This window comes from Pithys albifrons, chromosome 28 (genome assembly GCF_047495875.1).
Source record: "Pithys albifrons albifrons isolate INPA30051 chromosome 28, PitAlb_v1, whole genome shotgun sequence".
NCBI lineage: Eukaryota > Metazoa > Chordata > Aves > Passeriformes > Thamnophilidae > Pithys > Pithys albifrons.
Window position 1 is genome coordinate 1,868,368 of NC_092485.1, and position 16,905 is coordinate 1,885,272.

The window sequence follows — 16,905 nt, forward strand, 5'->3', positions numbered from 1 at the left end:
GACAGCTCTTGGCACTGTGATGGGCAGGCCATGCCATGGGCAGGCTAAAGTGGGCAAGAGGAGATGATGGAGTGGAGGGACTGTAAAGCTGTGAGCCTCTCCCCTTCCCTCCCCCCTTGCTCCCTGTTCACCCAGCACACACCCACCCAGGCCCAGGGGTGACAGCTCAACCCCAGAGTCTCCCCCTGCGGCTCACCTGGAGGCAGTGAAGATGTGCTTTGAGTTGGTGCAGATGGCATTGATGGGGCTGTCATGCCCCTTGATCTCCCCCACTGGGGTGAAGGTGTCCACGTTCCAGACCTTCATGACGCCTCCTCGGCAGGCGCTCAGCACCATGGGGCGGCCGGGGATGAAGGCCAGGGCACACACCCAGTCCTTGTGGGCATTGGGGATTTGCTGTAGATACGGGCACAGAGCAGAGGTCGTGACCAACCTCATCTGCAGCACCACCAGCAGCCTCACACACTCAATCTGGGCAGCTGGGTCCTCACTGACACCCTGGGGCTGACTGGGATTGTGGGACTGGTGATCCCCACTTATGAGCCAAGGGGATGGGCTCAAAATTCAGGGCTTGGTTTCTCCCCTGGGCTGGAGACAACAATCCTGAACTCAGAGCAGAACACAACCCCCCATACTGCAACTGATGCCACAGCCTGTCTGTGGGGCAGCTGGCAATCCTGAGTGCTCTGCAGCACAAACTAGGGGGGCACAGCACCCCCTCCCCCAAACACAGCCTAGGATTGGAAATGCCCTCCCTGCTGAGCTCCATGCAGGACACCAGCAGTATGTCCCTGGACAAGGGTTCCCCCTCCAGACCCCAGGAGCAACATCACCACAGAACCTGTGCCATGCTCCCCTCCAGACCTGGGTAAGTTCTTGCTGCTCCAGATCCCACTTCTTTATGCCGTTGTCCCTGGAGCCACTGAAGAGGACATCTCCCTGGATGGCCAGGCACTCGATGCCATCATAGTGAGGGGGCTCAAAGTTGTGAGTTGGGCCAATATTGCCAACCATGCCCTCCGTGATTTCAAACACCTGGGGAAGAGCAGTGGGGAACAGATCACAGATGGCACTGGGGACAGAGCTGGCCCTCTCCTGGGGAGCTTGGTCCCCACCCTCTGTGTTCAGGGCACCCAGCGTGATGCTGGAAAGCGGAGTGTGTTGGCCACCTGAGGCTTTTTGAGGCTGAGTGTCCTGCCACCAGCAGAGGAGATCTGCCACCAGGGACAGCCCCACTCTGCTGCATTTTACTTTTGGTGAGCCTTCACACTCCCCATAAGCCAAGATGACAGCTGAGTAGGATCTTGCCACACTCACCATCCCACCATCCCTGGTGCCAGCTCTAATTCAACCTGTTAAAACCTGAAAGGAAGGGACAGGCTCTTGCTGAGCTGGAGCTGTGACCAAGCAGGCACAAAGCATTTATATCGTGCACAGGGGCAGAATTGAGCAGAACAGGGTGTTCTGCTCATCTGGATCAGCCATCACATGCAAGTCCAAGCCACAGGGTCCGAGGATGAGAGAAATGAAAATCCTTCTCAGAAGGTGCATTGTGGACCAAGCAGATGGCAAGATTTGGGAAGAGGAGACAAGTGAAAACAAAATCTCAGCTCAGCTTTCAGAAGGAGAGGAGAGACCTCAGGGGTTGTCAACATCTGGGTTTCCCTACAGGACACAGGGTGCTGAACCCCAAGGAAGGAAGTACCTTGACGTAGTGATCTTTGGAACCTGTGACCACCAGGTCGTGGTTACTCGCCGTCTGGTTCACTGTGAGACACATCACAGGCCCAATGTGGCCACTCAGCTTCCCCACAGGCTGCAACCTGGGTTCAAGGGCACAAGTCAGCCCCCTCCTGGGTGCTGGAACTCCTCCAAAGGGCCCTCCCATGCAGAGACACCTCCACTCCATCCCCCCCAGCACTGAAGCCCCCCAGTAGGGATTGTTTTCTTTGCAGGACAGTGGGCAGGGAGATCTCATTCCCAGTGATGTCAGGGAAGGAAAGCAGTCTTGGGGTGTGCCAACATCTGGCTACACAGCCTGACAGTGGGCCAACATCTGGCTGCAGAGCCCAGGCTGCAGCACAGGGTTTGCAGCCCACTGCCCAACAGGCAGGTAGGAGGACAAGGGCAAAACCAGGGGGTACTGCTGCTCATTCCACTTGCCTTCCTCCTTCTCCAAAGCTCTGCCCAGACAAAGCCCCCACCCCAAGTAGCTCCAATGTTGCTCATCAATCCTTGGGTCCCACAGGAAAGGGTCCTCATTTCAGGCAACTTCCATTATTAAAAAAGCTTCTACTTTTCCCAGGGGGATCATTTCAGACCCCTGTGAGCAGCCAGTGTCCCCTGCACCCCCAGAAAGTGTCCTGCCCCCCTCAGCACTCACCTGCTCAGCTCCCAGATGCGGACAGAGTTCCCAGCAGCAGCGTAGAGGGTGGTGCCCGTGGGGTTGAGCGCGATCTGGTTGATCTGGTGCTCCCCCTGCACGCTGGTGACAGTGCGGGTGGTGGTCCCAGCACAGGCATCCCCAGAGATCACCTGTCCAGAAGATCTAAAGCAGAGAGAGGGCCAGGGGAGAGGAGGATGAGTGGAGAACAGAGCCACTGAGGAACTGCAGGGGGCTGTTGGTTCCAGGCTGGCACAGGTGGGTCCCACGCTGGGAAGAGGCCCTGGAAGTACCAGTCTCTCTGGCCACAAGGGCTCTGTCCCCCAGACCAGTGTCCAGCCTGCAGAGGCAGCCAGGGATGCCAGGTGTGTGCATGACACAGAGCATCCTGCCCTGGTTTCCATCTGAGGGCCATTTTGCTCTCTTCCAATTCCTCTCTGCTTCCCACAGGAAGAGCTGGTGAGTGCTGGCATGCAGCACAGACCAGCAGAGGTCTTGGCCTCTGCACCAAGGGAAAAGCACCTTCAGGCCAAGGCAGATGGGGCTGGACAGAGAAAGGAGCTCTGTGCCAGAGTAGGTAACTCTGGGCCACCATACTCTCCTAACATTTGAGCCCTACTCCAGGCCTACAGGCACGGCTCCAACCTGTTCCATGCTCATTTCTGGTCCTCAAACTCCTCACAGAGATGTGAGTTTCCCACTGTAGAGCTTGTGATTTACCCAGCCATGATGCTGGTGGGGCTGTCTCCCCCCTCTGGAGCTGCTAGCTCTCCTGGCCCCTCCCAGAGTAGCTGCAAAACCTCTTCAAAGCTTTTTAACAAGGGAAAGTGCACCTGGGATGGGGCAACCCTGGCTGTGTGTACAGACTGGGGAACAAGAGGCTGGAGAACAGCTGCAGGAAGAGACCTGGGGGTGTTGAATGTGAGTCAGCAGTGCCCTGGCAACCAGGAGGGCCAACTGTGTCCTGGGGGCATCAGGCACAGCATCACTGGCTGGCAAGGGAGGGGACTGTCCCACTCTGTTCTGCACTGGGGTGGCCTCACTTTGAGTCCCGGGGGCAGCTTTGGGCACCACAATACAAAAAGACTAAGCCACTAGAGAGAGTCCAAAGGAGACCAGGAGGAGGGAACCTGGGACATCACTTGGTTTGTTCAGATGGACAAGAGGAGACTAAGGGGAGACCTTACTGTGATCTTCAACATCCCCACAAGGGGCAACAGAAGGGCAGGTACTGATCTCATCACTCTCATGACCACTGGCAGGACTTGAGGAACCGGCTGGAGTGAAGGTTTAGATTGGATATCAGGAAAAGGTTTTTCACCCAGAGGGTGGCTGAGCACTGGAACAGGCTCCCCAAGGAAGTGGGCACAGCACCAGGCCTGTCTGAGTTCAAGAAGTTTGGGCAATGAGTGTGGACAATGTTCTCAAGCACATGGTGTTACCACTGAAGTGTCCTGTGCAGGGCCAGGGGTTGGACTCAATGACACCCTGATGGGTCCCTTTGAACTCAGCAAATTCTGTGATTCTACAATCCTGAGTCTTCTCTGCAGAAGGTCCACATGGCTCCCCTCACCCCAAATTCTCCCACAACCTCCCTGTTCCCTAAGGAAGCAGCACTGCAAACTGGCACTAAGGGAGCTGGCACTTGGCCCACCCCTGTAGGTCCTGGGCCTGGTTTCTGCAAACCCAGAGATGCCCAGAGTGTCCAGGGTCTCCCAAGCTGAGGGTACGTACGTGAGGGTGCGGATGCAGCGGGCTGAGTCGCGGATGTCCCACACCTTGATGTACGAGGTGGACACGGTGAACACCAGCCCCGTGTGGCTGCAGTACTTGATGGAAACTACATTGTTTGGGTGACCCTTGAGGGAAGCAATTTCTTGGCCAGTCACCAGGTTCCACATTTTGCAGCTCCGGTCTGCAGGAAGAACATGCCCAAGAGTGTCAGAGGGGAGTCTCCTCCAAGGGCATGGTGGCTTGGGGACAATATCTCTTCTGAGCATCTTCCCCCACCAACAAGGCCAGAGGAAAGCAGCCAGCCAGCCCTGGGGCAGAGCAGGGCTCAACACTGAAGACGGGGACTATCCCCACAGTGCCCAGCACTTCCCACATTCCCAGTGCCAACCTGCTCTCACATCTTCCCAGTCACCTCTGCCCAACACGCACCTTTGGACCCCGTGAAGAGCAGCTCGTCGGTGGCATCCAGGCAGAGCACAGGCTTGGTGTGTCCCTCTGCCACTGAGACACACTGCAGCGGGGCTGTCCGGGCATTCTTGGTGCCACCCACTGGGTTAATGATGCCCCTTCGTGGGAGAGAGAGAACAGGTACAGTGCAGGGGTGGAGAGACACTGTGCCCACAGCCCCAGGGCATGGGAGACCTGGTCACACCAAGCCCAGCAGTGAGATGGGCCTCTCCACCTGGACGTGGCACATCTGAGACAAGGTCTTCATAGAAACCCCAGGAGTCTCCCCAGGGGCAGCCCCTGCCTACCTCTGTCCCAGTAATACAGATTGGGAAAGGGGGAGGCTGCCCAGTGGTCTCTGCTCTCCCCCTAAACCTCTTGTGCCTGGCCAGCAGAGACCCAGGGCAAGTCAGGAGACCCAGCTCATTGGCCCTGAGGTCCTTTTGGGGACAAACCCTGTCCAGTCACAAGCTCTGCTGGGATAAATGTTTCAGGGTACCAGTATCAGCACCCCAGTCCCTTGGAGGCTGTCAGCCTGTGGCTGGGGATATTTGGAGACAGGGCCCTGCTCCTTTACACAGACCATGAGGGTGACAAAGGGCAGCACCAGCTTCCACACCCTCTCACAGTGGCTCTGTTCCTGGACCCACGACTAGCTTAGGGCAGGAGAGGACCTACCCCTGCCAAACCTGCCTCCAAGGGACACTGCTGCCTGTTCCAGGGGACAGAACATCTGCCAATCCCCTCTACTTCAGACATGCTGAGGGTGCTGAGGACCACCAGCCCAACCCTTCTGTGTGTGACCCTTGGGACACTGGTGTGCCTGGGCATCAAGCACAGCCACCCACAGCCAAGGGACCACAGGCTGGGCTGGCTTCTTACAGGCAGGGGAACTGTGGCATGGGGGCTGGAGAAGGGCAAGGTTTGAGTTAGTAACGAGGACAAGCATAGGCTCATTAATTTGGGTTTGGAAATTGCATGCATGTGATCGTCCTTCCTCAGCTCTGCACTTACCAGTGCCAACCCAACAGCCCTCCCCTCTTTCCACCAGCCTGGATTGCCCTGGCCAGTGTTTCCACCAGCCTCAAAGCAACACTGAGTCCAAGGGGAAATCCTGACTCCCCAGAGTAAGACGTTTCCCATTGACTCTGTGTATCTGCCTAACTGAAAACTGCCCAAGGTGACACAGCCCAGACTGATCTGGTGTCACCTCCCCAGTGACTGGGGGACTGCAGGAGCTCAGGGGCAGAGTCAGGGGATGCCCAGGTGATGGAGGGCTGATCACAGAATCATGGAATGGTTTGGGCTGAAAGGACATCACACACCATCTCATTCCACCCCCCTGCCATAGGCAGGGACACCTTCCACTAGCCCAGATTGCTCCAAGCCCTGTCCAACCTGGCCTTGGACACTTCCAGGGATGGGGCAGCCACAACTCCTCTGGGCAACCTGTGCCAAGGCCTCACTACCCTCATAGGGAAGAATTTCTTCCTGATACATAATTTAAATCTCTCCTCTTTCAGTTTAAAACCATTCCCACTTATTCTGTAACTATCTGCCCCTGTAAAGTCACTCTCTCTCTTTTTAGTAAGCCACTTTAGGCACTGAAAGGCTCCAATGAGGCCGATGTTCCTTAAGGATGGGGAAAAGTTGGCCCTTGTGTTGGGAAACTTCCACAGGGAAGTGGGTGCAGTGGGAGAAGCCCAAGAGCACCTTAAGCCCAAGGCTGAGCTCTGTACCACGATCTGACTTGATTTCTTTGGGAAAGAGATCAACTTTCCCCAACTCAGCACCAGAGAAGCACAGCCAGGCATGGGGAGAACCTGAGACGTTTGCCTGGAAGGAGCTTTCATGAAGGACACACTGGAAGCACCCAGGGTCACTTGCCCCCTTCCCCACCATCCCACCAGACTGCTGGAGAGCTGGGGAAAGGGTGGAACACAGTGGCCTCAAGCTGACAATAACCCATCAGAGATGGAGGAGAACATGCTGCCACCCCAAACCAGCCAGTGCTGTGTCTCCAAGGGCTAATAATCCAAGCAGGAACATTCTAACTTGCAACTGAGGGGACAACATCAGGCACCAGAGGTGGCATGCCAGGAGGGGACAGACACACGAGCAGGGAGCTGGGGAGAGCAGCAAGGTGCAGGCAGAGCATGTGGGGACAGGGAGAGCAGGCACCTGAGACAGAGAAAAGGAGGAGCAGAGGAAGGGATAATAAATAGAAAGTTGTCTATACCTCAGCACCTCCGAGACAGAGGAATCGCTGTCATCAGACCTAGGGGCAGAAAATTAGCAGGATTATGGGAGAGAAAACCCAGACTAGAGGAGGCAGCAGTGGAGTCAGAGGTGGAGGATTGTTATTGCATCCAAGCCAGTGTAGGACAGAGAGGAGGAGGGGAGAGAAGGAGAAGCACACATGGAGAACCAGGGGACAGCAGAGGAGCAGGAAGGCGTGTGATGATCAGACAGCAGGTCTCCATCAGGGAACTCCAGCGCTGCTAACAATGTCTGAGCCAAGGGGAACACCCAACCTTTGCCAGGGGAGGCTGGAGCAGCATTTGTGGGTGAATGCCAGTCCATCAGCTTCCTGTGAGCCCTCATCCCCTCACCCCATCCTGCTCCATCACCTTTCCAGAGGTCCAAGTCTGGCACTGTGCTGTCTCCAGCCAGAGGCCATGAGTGTGAACTCAGAGAGGGGCACAGCGGGCAGGAGCACAGCACGGGCACAGCAGCAGTGCCCTCACAGGCACAAGCAGGGAGGCAGAGCCGTGACAGGACCCTGGCTGGAGCTAACCCAAGTCCTGGTGCTCCTATATACCCCCACAGGACTTGGTACGTGTGTGCTGTCATGGTCTGGGTCCCCCTCACTCAAACACTCCCACCCCACCCCACCAGGACTTACTTATCCAAGGCAGATCCCTGGCTCTGGGTGCTCGTGAGACGGGAGAAGACATTGCGGTCGTTGCGTGGACGGGTGGGAGGGGATGAGGGTGGTGTGAAGCCAATGTCTGTGGGCCTGAGTTGGGAAGGATCAGAGGGACACGTGACTCAAGAGCTGCTCCCTTGGCACCAGCAGAGCCCAGCAGAGCTGCCCAGACAGCATCCTTCCCCACTCATCTGGGCCACCCAGCCTCCCCCCCACCCATGTCACCATTTCTCCCAAGCTCACCTGGCAGGTTGCCCACGGTCATAGGATTTCCGCCTTGTCAGAGGTGAAGTGTCTGAGCCCCGGGACTGCCTGGGACTGAAGGAAGTGAACAGAGGAGAGTGGGTGCCTGCCCTGCACTGGGATCCCTCCACACTGAACACCTGTGTCCTCCCCCAGAAGAGCAAAGAGAAGCTGGGCTGCCCTGGAGTCACAATCATATGGTCAGAAGATGCCTCAAGGTAGCCCTGAGTGCAGAGGCTTTTGGCAACCCAAGAAGGCTGATGACCAAGAGCAGGGAGTTGGGGACCCTCACACACCCCCTTTCTTTTCTTCCTCTTGAAGGACCCTCCTCTCTATCTGCAGAGGATACCAACATATTCCTAGACACTCTTCAAGTCCCACTGGAGAAATCATCACTGCTTGCTGCAGCCAAGCCTGGACAGATGCTGGATTGGGCTCACCTTCACCCCTCTGCACCTCCACAGGCCAGGCACAGCTTCCCATGGGCTGGCCCATGGCTCCATGAGCCTCCCAGTGCCCAGAGACCCACCACTCCATGCTCACAAGGTGCTTCCTCGCGTGGGCAGGCTGACAGTGCGTGACACCTTCTCCTTGTAATAGGGGTCTCGGATGGAGAAGCCAATCCCGTCCTCTTTGATCTCCATGAGGGATGCCAAGGACTTGGTGATGTTCTTGGTGGAGACGTCCAGTGTGGGTCCAAGACACTCAGCTGACACCGCCTTCATCTGCCCCGAGAGCTTGGGCTCTCCCTAGGGCAGGGCAGAGGGTCAGGGGTGGGCAGCAGGAGCAGCCAGTGCTGTGGGATGGAGAGCTCATGCTCTCTGGCCCCAGGAGGTTGAGTTCCCCTGTGCCACACTGGGATGCCCATCACAGCCAGCTCTCCATGCTCAGAGCAAATGTGAGAGCCTGTACAGAACAATGGCTGCTTCCCTCCACCTCTGTGCCCTGCACAGGGACCTCCCTGGTGCCACTCAGAGCTGGAGGGTACTGGCTTATGTGGGTGTTTCCCAAGTTTTCTGGTGCTTCAGGGCCACAGTACCAGGAGACCTTAGTTCCTCCCATCCAGAGACCAGCCATACTGCTTTGTGCCAAGCCTGGTTCCCCAAGGTGCAGACCAGGTTCAGCAGAGGCCTGGAGCATCACTGAACATCCCTCCTACCCTCCTCCTGGACCCTGTCACAAGGTCGTACATAAAAAAGTCAACTAACCTTAAACTTGAAGTCATCCTGGCTTGCTGAGCCCTTCATGGTGAAAGACTGGGAGATGCTGCAAGGAGAAGAGAGCAGAGATGGGTCTTTGTTGCCAAACTCCACTCAGAAAGCTGGTGCCACTGGTCCATCAGACTCCTTGGTTCACTCCCTGCTCCCTAACACTCTTTCCCCCAAGGAATGACCAAGTCTTCACTCCCTACTGGTATCCAAGAGACAACTCTGCTCCCCCCACCAATAGCTGGGCACCACAAACCTCAAGTGGGGCTTTGTTCATCTGTGTCCATCTAAAAGGTCCCATAAATGACACCAGGCATCCTGTCCCAGCCACTACCAGTTCAGGCAGCACCAGGCTGGGTGCTTACCTTCCATCTGAAGCCAGGCTGAACTCTGAGACCTCCTCATCCGTGCTGATGTAGCCGTTCTCTGTGTGAGAGGAAGACAGAGCATCAGTGGTGCAGAGAGCACCCCACCACCCCAGCCCCATCTGGACCACACAGCGGAGGGGACACCCCAGGCAGTTGTGGGGGGTGACCCTCTCCTTGTTCCCATTGTCTGGTGGCCAGAGCACATGTCCCTACCCAGAAACACCTCTGAGGTAGAGCCCCAGCCACAGCCCCCAGGTGCTTCCTGGGGGGGACAGCATGGGTGGGCACCCCACCCCACAGGCAGCAGACCTGTCCCACATGCCCACCCCAGGTCCCACCTTGCTGGACGTTGTGGATCAGCGCCTGCAGCTCGGGGTGTGACTCAGCCTTCTCGCGCAGGGCATCCAGGAGGGCATGGTTCTGTGAGGAGCTGGCCACGTCCGTCTGCCGCAGCCGCCCCTCCAGCAGCCGGATCTGGGCGTCCTTCTGGGCCACCTGCAGCCCCTGGGGAAGGAAGGATGGCCATGCCGGGACTCAGGGGGGTGCCACGGATCCCTGCCACCAGGTCACCATCCTGGCATGCCGTGAGAAACCCTGGCACACATCCGCACCACACCATGGCCCTGCACCTTGTCAATGGAGGCCTTCAGGAAGTTGTCCAGCAGCAGCCGGGCTTCGGCCAGGGAGCAGGAGCTGATCACCACCGAGGTGTCCGTGGAGTCCAGCTCCTCCTGAAACATGGAGAAGCAAGTGTCAGATACAGCAGGACATGGGACGGGCAGAAAGGGCTCCATGGCCAGCACAGCACCTCCATCATCCTGCAAGCACTGCCTGGTCCAACACGCCCTCCCCAGTCTGCCCAGTGGCTGCTGGGGCAATCTGGCCATGGGGCTGTCCAATGCAACCTGAAGGGCTTCTGCACTGCTACAGAAATTCTGGTGCCAACACTTAATTAGACACTGAGCAGACACCAGGCTCACCTAAGTACACAATCCAAAGCCTAATGTGAATTAATGCCCTGCAAGTGGGGTGACAGCTGGGGACAAGCCAGGGACAGCACACAGCCTCCGTTTTGGGCTTCAGGCATTGAGGGGAATCGGGAGCTGCACAGTGGTGTGCCCCATGTCACAGCTGAACACAAAACCTGGATGGCTTCTGCTGGGAAAAAATCCAGTCGTCCTAGGATGTTTCCAGCACATGAAGCTCCCATGGGGGCAAGTGACCACCACTACCATGGGCAGGATGGGAGCTGCAGCTTCCCTACAATTCCAGGGCAGTGGGATGCCAGCAGCCTGTCCACGGACATGTAAGGAGCTGCCAAGCACTCCTCTCCACAATTAACCACCTAACAAGAAGTGACTGTGCAGGTGCAGCTCCAGCAACTGTGATACAGCCCAGCTGACTGTGCCCAAGGATGCTCTTCCCACAGAGAGACACTTTCACTCTCCCCCTGACAGCTGGTCCCAGTCCCACTGCCCACCTTGGTCTCCTCAATCTGCATGATGGTGGCCTGGCAGTCTGAAATGCTGTCGTTGATGTAGTCAATGTTGGCCCCCAGCACCTCGATCTCCTCATTCAGCTCCTGCAGCCCTTTCTGCTCCATGGGGCTCTCTGCCTGCAGCTTCGCCCGCTTGCCCAGCAATGCCTCCTGCAGCAGTGACAGCTCCTCGCGTTTCTGGGGGGAAAAGGAAGGGGGATTGGCACTGTCTGCATGGCCATCCCCCTGTCCTACACCCACCACCCAGGCCTCTCCATCCCCAGCACCACAGCCACCTTGATGAGTCTCTCCATGTCTGCCTCTAGGTTGACAATGGTCATCCTCTGCATGACAATGTCAAAGATGCGCCGCTCCAGCGACTGCCACTTGAGACGAGCAGCTTTGCTGAAGGTCTGGCTTGTCCCCTTCTTAGGGAACTTCTTCCTACAGCCAGAAGGGAGAAGAGCCACATAGGCAGCCAGCCACACCATGCTTGAGAGCTAGACTTTCCCCAGGAGGATGCCTGGGCTCTGGCTGGCCAGAAGCAGAGGAGGCATCTGCATTGTTTCTGGACAGCCCAGCTTTTCCATTGGCCCGTGGCAAAGAGGGACAAGAGATGAGCTCAGCAGGGTTTGTGCCATGGCATTCAATCCTCATGGAAGGCCAGCTCTGGGCTCAAGCCCAGGTGACAGTCACACTGCCAGCACAGCCTGTCACCGGGTCACTGGTTTAATACGGGTCAAGTGCACACTAAAGAAGCCACCCTTCAATCTGCCACCAGCCAAAAGGCAGGCATGGAGATGGCTGAGACGTCTCACCCACCACCCATCCAGCCCCTGCCCTGACCTGGCAGGCCGAGCCCCATTCATGGGGGCCGAGGTGTCTCCCAGGAAGTTGTTGATTTTCCGGTTCCACTGGCGCACAATGCTGGAGACGGAGCGAGCGCCAGACTCGGGCTCGGAGGAGGTGGTGCTGGCCGAGACCTCTGCGCCCGAGTCCAGCATAGCCGGCTTCTGGCTGGCCCTGCCTGCCACCCGGTCTGACATGGGCTTGGCCAGACGGCGCAGTGCTGACACCTGCCCAGGAGGAAGAGCATGTCAGCTGGGCACCCCCACCCAGCCCAAACCTCTTGATGTCACTTCCAGGTCCCCACAGGACCAAGAGCAGTAGCTTTACAGACCCAAAGCTCAGGTTGTGCCTTATGGGTTTCCTGCTCCTCCCTCATAGCCCAACCCTGCCACCAGGCTCTGCTGTCTGGAATGAGGAATTCTGATGCTGTCTGCAACCAGGATGCCTCTCCCACATGGATCCTGAACCATGAAACCCCTCCCATCCCTTTGGGAACCCCACTCCCAGAGATGGCCCTGTCTGAAGGACGGGGTTTGTCTAGGCCAAGCACTGGGAGCCCAGGCCTCCATGGGGCTGGGGCCTGTGTGGAGGCAACACCCTCCCCTCACCTCCTGGGTTTTCCTCCGCAGCACTATTTCCTGCTGCCGCTTCTGAGACTCCAGAGCCCTGATCTGGAACTGCACGAGAGAGAAAGAAAAAGACACTCCTGGGGTCCTGCCCATTCAACCCAGTGACAGTTGCAGACCCAAGGCTTTCTTTGGCACAAACAGTCTCACTCCTGATCCTCAGAGTGAGCAGGTTCCAGCCTCAGCTGGCTCTGATTGAACATTGCCTCCTGCACTCAGCAGAGAGCCCACATCCCTTGCAACCACAACAGAAGCTGCAAGAAGCCTTTGGGAACCACTCAGCCAGGAGTGAGCCCAGCGAGGCCACGGGTGCAGCAGGGCCCCAAGCTTCACCAACTGGAGGCATTTATGGAGCAACTGGAGTGCCAGAGCAGGACAAACACCACCCCCCCAGCCAGGCCAGCCTGGGGACACTGGTGGCATGTGGCGAGCTGGGCTCTCACCTCCTGTCGGCGTTGCTCCTTCTTGAGTTGTGCGATCTCCCGGTTCCTCTTGGTCTCCACCAGCCGCCTCCGTTGTTGCTCCTCCCGCATCTGCTTCATCAGCGCAACCTGCAACGGAGGTTCTGTGTGTCTGACTGTCCTGGGACACCCGCCCACCCCCACAGCATACAGACACTCTGCACTTGCCACCAGAGTGGAAAACATTGCTCTGAGCAGGTAGCCAAGCTCATTCAGGGGATCCCTCCCTGCCCTGGCACATCCAGGTACCTTTGCCTTCTTCATCTCGGCCACCTCTGCCTGCAGCTTCCGCAGCTCCCGCTCGTAGCGGGACTGGTTCTTCAGCAGGCGGGCGTGCTCCTTCTGGGCTGCCTGCAGCTTCTGCAGGTCCCTGTTCATCTCCTTCAGCCGCTTCTCATAGTCTGCTTTGATCTTGTTGGCTTTCTCCTCCGTGTAGCACTCCATGGTGCCTGGTGGGTTGAGGGGAGGGTTTGCAATGGCCACACACCTTCAGATCCTCCTGCACCCACACAACCTGCCTGGAGGCACCAGGCACTGCTTCCTCCCATCCCATCAGGGCCACCCCTCACCCTATTGCACACTGGGGTCTGTCTGGGGATACCTCATGGAAGGGCTCAGTGCAGGGTGGAGGCACTGCTGGGCTGAGCTGGGTCTCCTGGCAGAGCTGCAGACTGAGACCCACAACCACAGTGTGGGTAACCCTGCCCTGTTTAGTCTGGAGATCAGCCACACCACTGGGTCTTTTGCCCCTCAGTTTCCCCAGGTCTCCCCAGTGAAGTGGTGGGGGCTTATGAAGTGGTGCTCAAGGCTAGAAAGGGCTTTGTCTTGACATCCTTCTCCAGCATGAGCAGAGTCTGGAGCTCTGCAGCTGACTGGTCCTGCTCCCATGCCAAGACAAGAGTCCTGGGGGTCCCAGGGACTTGAGTAGAGGCAAAGGGTGACAAAGCACTGCTAGAGCCAGCACTGCATGCCAGGGGTGGATGCTTTGACTCTGAGTCAGCTGGGCAGGAGTGGGAATTGGGGCTCAACACTACAGGGGTGGGATCTCATGGGTGAGGAGGTTCTCACTGAGGTTTTGCAGGACCCGGTCCCGCTCCAGCTGCGTGTCCCGAATCTTGTTCTGCAATAGGATGAGCTTCTCCTCATACTGATGCTTGAGGGTCTGCAAGCGCCGCTGGCTGTTCTCCAGCTCATCAATCAGCTTCTGCTTGATCTCAATCTCACAGGTCAAATCTGCCAGATCAGCCTGGAAATTCACAGCTGGAGGCAGAGGGGGACAGTCAGGCTGGGAGAGATGAGGGAGCACTGCCCCCTTGGCAGAGGACAGAGGAACTCATGGGTACATTGCTGGGCAGCTGCAGCAACCCTGGGGCTCTTCCAAGTCCTCCAGAGCAGGCATGGCCAGGGCTCTGCCTTCCCAGGAGCAGAGCTCATTGCCAGAGACACCAACAAATGCCCCACCATGCCCAGGGTTGCACAGGGATCTCCACTTTACCCTTCTCCTCTGCATCCGAGTCTGAGTCCACTAGGCTCTCTTCACTGCCTGAATCCTCATCTTCATCCTCGCGTCCATCCTCTTCCTCACAGCCACTCTCATCCTGTTCCTCCTCTTCCTAACAGACAAGTGCCTGACCTCAGCCTGCAGTATGGCCTGCTCTTCTCTCTGCAGGCTCTTCCCTCCTCCAGACCTGTGCCCACCCTACAGCAAAGGGCTGCAGGCTCCACAGTGGGACTCAGCCTCCCACACATGGATTCCCAGAGGCTGCAGCACCATTTCTGGACCTCTACCACACGCTGTTGAGAGGAGCAGCTCTGTGGTCCATCCATCCTTGCATCCATCCCCTCCCAGCTGAGCAGCCCTTTATTGTCTAACCCCCCCCTTCACCTATGCTGATGGAAATCACACCTCCCAAAAGGTGGACTCCTTGTTCCACAGCAGGGCTGGCTGGGGAGAATCCAACTCCTCCCTGCTCCAGCATGGAGTCCTCAGCAAAACAACCTTTCCAACCTCCTTCAGGGCCAGGCTGGGCTGTGTCGCTGTCCCATGTGGGGTGATTACAATGCTACACACCCAGACAATCCCTCGCTATGAGCATGATGCCTGCTCACCTCTTCCACCTCGTTCTCATCCGTCTCCTCCCCGTTGTCCTGCTGCAGTTTCTGCCGCTTCTTAAACGCCTCCTTCTCTGGGCTAAGGGGAGAGCAGAGCAGGGCTGGTAAGTCCCAGTGTGAGGGAGCCCTGAAACAGGTTCTGCTGGGCCCACCCTCAGCATCCTGCTTGTGGACCCTTTGGAGAAAATGGCCTCTGGAATTGTGTGGTGAGCAACAAAGAGACCAAGAGCAAGTGTAGCATGGATGGGGGGAAGCAGGATACCCAACACCATGAGGACAGACAGATTGACACGCAGCCTCTCTGCTCCCACACCACACAGCAGGTGCCTTCACCTCTTCCTCTGCTGCCTCCGCTCCTTCTTCTTCAGGCGCTCCAGGTCCTGCTTGGCCCGTCGGAGCACGTCGGAGGCCTCTGTGTCCACGGGCGCTGCAGGGCTGCACAGCCCACCCAGTCCAGTCCCTGGAGAGGAGCCCAGGGAGTAGGGGGGCCGTGGAGAGACCCGCGACAGGCTGCGGCGCAGTGACTCGTTCATGGACTCGCTCTCCAGAAGCTTCGTTCTAGGGAATGGAGAAAGGATGTAGTCAAAGAGCGGCCATCCCACTCACACCACATAAAGGGATCTTGGCTGGGTTTAGAATCACAAAATGGGTTGGGTTAGGAGGGACTTTAAAGCTCACCTCATTCCATACTCCTGCCATGGGCAGGGATACCTCCCACTAGACCTGGCTGCTGCAAGCCCTATCCACTTACAAGGATGGGACTGGCACAGCATCTCTGAGCAACCTGTGCCAGCACCTCACCCGCTCTCACAGGGAAGAACTTCCTAAATTCTAACACAAATCTCTCCACCTTTAGTTTAAAGCCATTCCCCCTTGTCATATTATGATCTGCCCATGTTAAAAAAATTGATCTCCCCCTTTTTTGTAAGCCCTGCTTAGTCACTGGAAGGGGCTCTAAGGTCTCCCTGGAGCCTTCTACAGACTCAACATGATGTGTTCAGATGGGGTAAGCCAGCGACAGAGTCACTACTAAGCCATTCAGAAAGTCACAGTGCTGCCAGACAGGGTCTCAGGACTGTGCAAAAGACTGGGTGGACCCAACTTTGGAGGGCCAGCAGTACCTGGAGATCCCAGCAGGATCTCTCCCCTCCTTTAATGCTTACACAAAGGACAATGATGGCCAAAGCAATGCCCAGCACTGAGGCTGGGCCTCCTACAACCCTGTGTAGCAGCAATGCCATCAGCTGCTCATCCACAGGGCTTACAGCTCATCCCAGCAACACTGGAGGCACTGAGCTGTGAGCCACCCAGGCTCAGACCCCGACACGAGGACCCAGTGACTCACCAGGCCTGTGCCCACTCACCTCAGCTCTTCAATCTCCCGGATGTAGTTCTGGATGAGGGCTCCAATGGCTTCGTTACCATCACCTGGAGGGGCAGAGGCACAGGTGGGTCGAGGCAGACATGGGCTGTACCACAGACCCCATCCCAGCTGCGCTGCCTGGGCTGACCCACCATGCTGTGCACCAGCCAAGCCTCACCTGCCTTGGCCAACATCAGGTTGGCCTCCTGGCTCATGAGGTAGGTGACCCTGCTGTTGATGGCATCGATGGCCTCCTGCATGGCCTTCACCCTCATGCGCAGGGCGCTGTTCTCCTTCTGCAGCATGGCGTTCTCACGGAACAGGTCACTGTATCCCTCGGCACCGTCCTCCCCGATGACCCGCTTGCCCTGTGGGCACAGGGGGGAAGACCCTGAGTGCAGGGTGAGCTGGGACAGGGGACCCACCACTGCATCCCTCAGAGCAACTCCAGACACCAAAGCAGGGGCAAATCTAAGCACCAGAAGGGTCTGAGCTGAACAGGCTTCAGGGCTTCTCCCTGCCTTAGCACCCCCAAAACTTGACCAAGGTCCTGCTTGTCACAGGGAGTCACTGTCTCTTAAGCCTCCTGACTCCTCCTAGAAGTTGCTCCTATCCATAAGGGCCAGGGATGGGAGGCAGGAGGCTCTGTCCCACTAAACCTGCCCCAATTCAAACCTGAGGAGTGAGCTTTATGCTCCTGCCTCC

General features: G+C 57.4%; 1 protein-coding gene across 3 annotated transcripts in view; it reads right to left on the reverse strand.

The window, feature by feature from the left end:
* KIF21B (kinesin family member 21B) overlaps positions 1 to 16,905 on the reverse strand; it is a 43,939-nt gene that overhangs the window by 7,109 nt on the left and 19,925 nt on the right. For 2 of the 3 annotated variants that reach the window (XM_071578861.1, XM_071578859.1), the window contains exons 9-34: positions 16,379 to 16,568; positions 16,202 to 16,265; positions 15,171 to 15,395; positions 14,835 to 14,916; positions 14,221 to 14,338; positions 13,794 to 13,985; positions 12,975 to 13,174; positions 12,708 to 12,815; positions 12,247 to 12,315; positions 11,636 to 11,865; positions 11,086 to 11,233; positions 10,793 to 10,987; positions 9,942 to 10,043; positions 9,651 to 9,816; positions 9,310 to 9,370; positions 8,945 to 9,002; positions 8,280 to 8,485; positions 7,737 to 7,811; positions 7,470 to 7,583; positions 6,804 to 6,842; positions 4,547 to 4,683; positions 4,118 to 4,298; positions 2,384 to 2,548; positions 1,706 to 1,823; positions 865 to 1,035; positions 197 to 396 (exon numbers count right to left, since the gene is read on the reverse strand). In XM_071578861.1, the coding sequence (XP_071434962.1) occupies positions 197 to 396; positions 865 to 1,035; positions 1,706 to 1,823; positions 2,384 to 2,548; positions 4,118 to 4,298; positions 4,547 to 4,683; positions 6,804 to 6,842; positions 7,470 to 7,583; positions 7,737 to 7,811; positions 8,280 to 8,485; positions 8,945 to 9,002; positions 9,310 to 9,370; positions 9,651 to 9,816; positions 9,942 to 10,043; positions 10,793 to 10,987; positions 11,086 to 11,233; positions 11,636 to 11,865; positions 12,247 to 12,315; positions 12,708 to 12,815; positions 12,975 to 13,174; positions 13,794 to 13,985; positions 14,221 to 14,338; positions 14,835 to 14,916; positions 15,171 to 15,395; positions 16,202 to 16,265; positions 16,379 to 16,568 (3,614 nt within the window). The remainder of the gene's footprint in view (positions 1 to 196; positions 397 to 864; positions 1,036 to 1,705; positions 1,824 to 2,383; positions 2,549 to 4,117; positions 4,299 to 4,546; positions 4,684 to 6,803; positions 6,843 to 7,469; positions 7,584 to 7,736; positions 7,812 to 8,279; positions 8,486 to 8,944; positions 9,003 to 9,309; positions 9,371 to 9,650; positions 9,817 to 9,941; positions 10,044 to 10,792; positions 10,988 to 11,085; positions 11,234 to 11,635; positions 11,866 to 12,246; positions 12,316 to 12,707; positions 12,816 to 12,974; positions 13,175 to 13,793; positions 13,986 to 14,220; positions 14,339 to 14,834; positions 14,917 to 15,170; positions 15,396 to 16,201; positions 16,266 to 16,378; positions 16,569 to 16,905) is intronic. The other variant, XM_071578862.1, reaches the window with a different exon arrangement.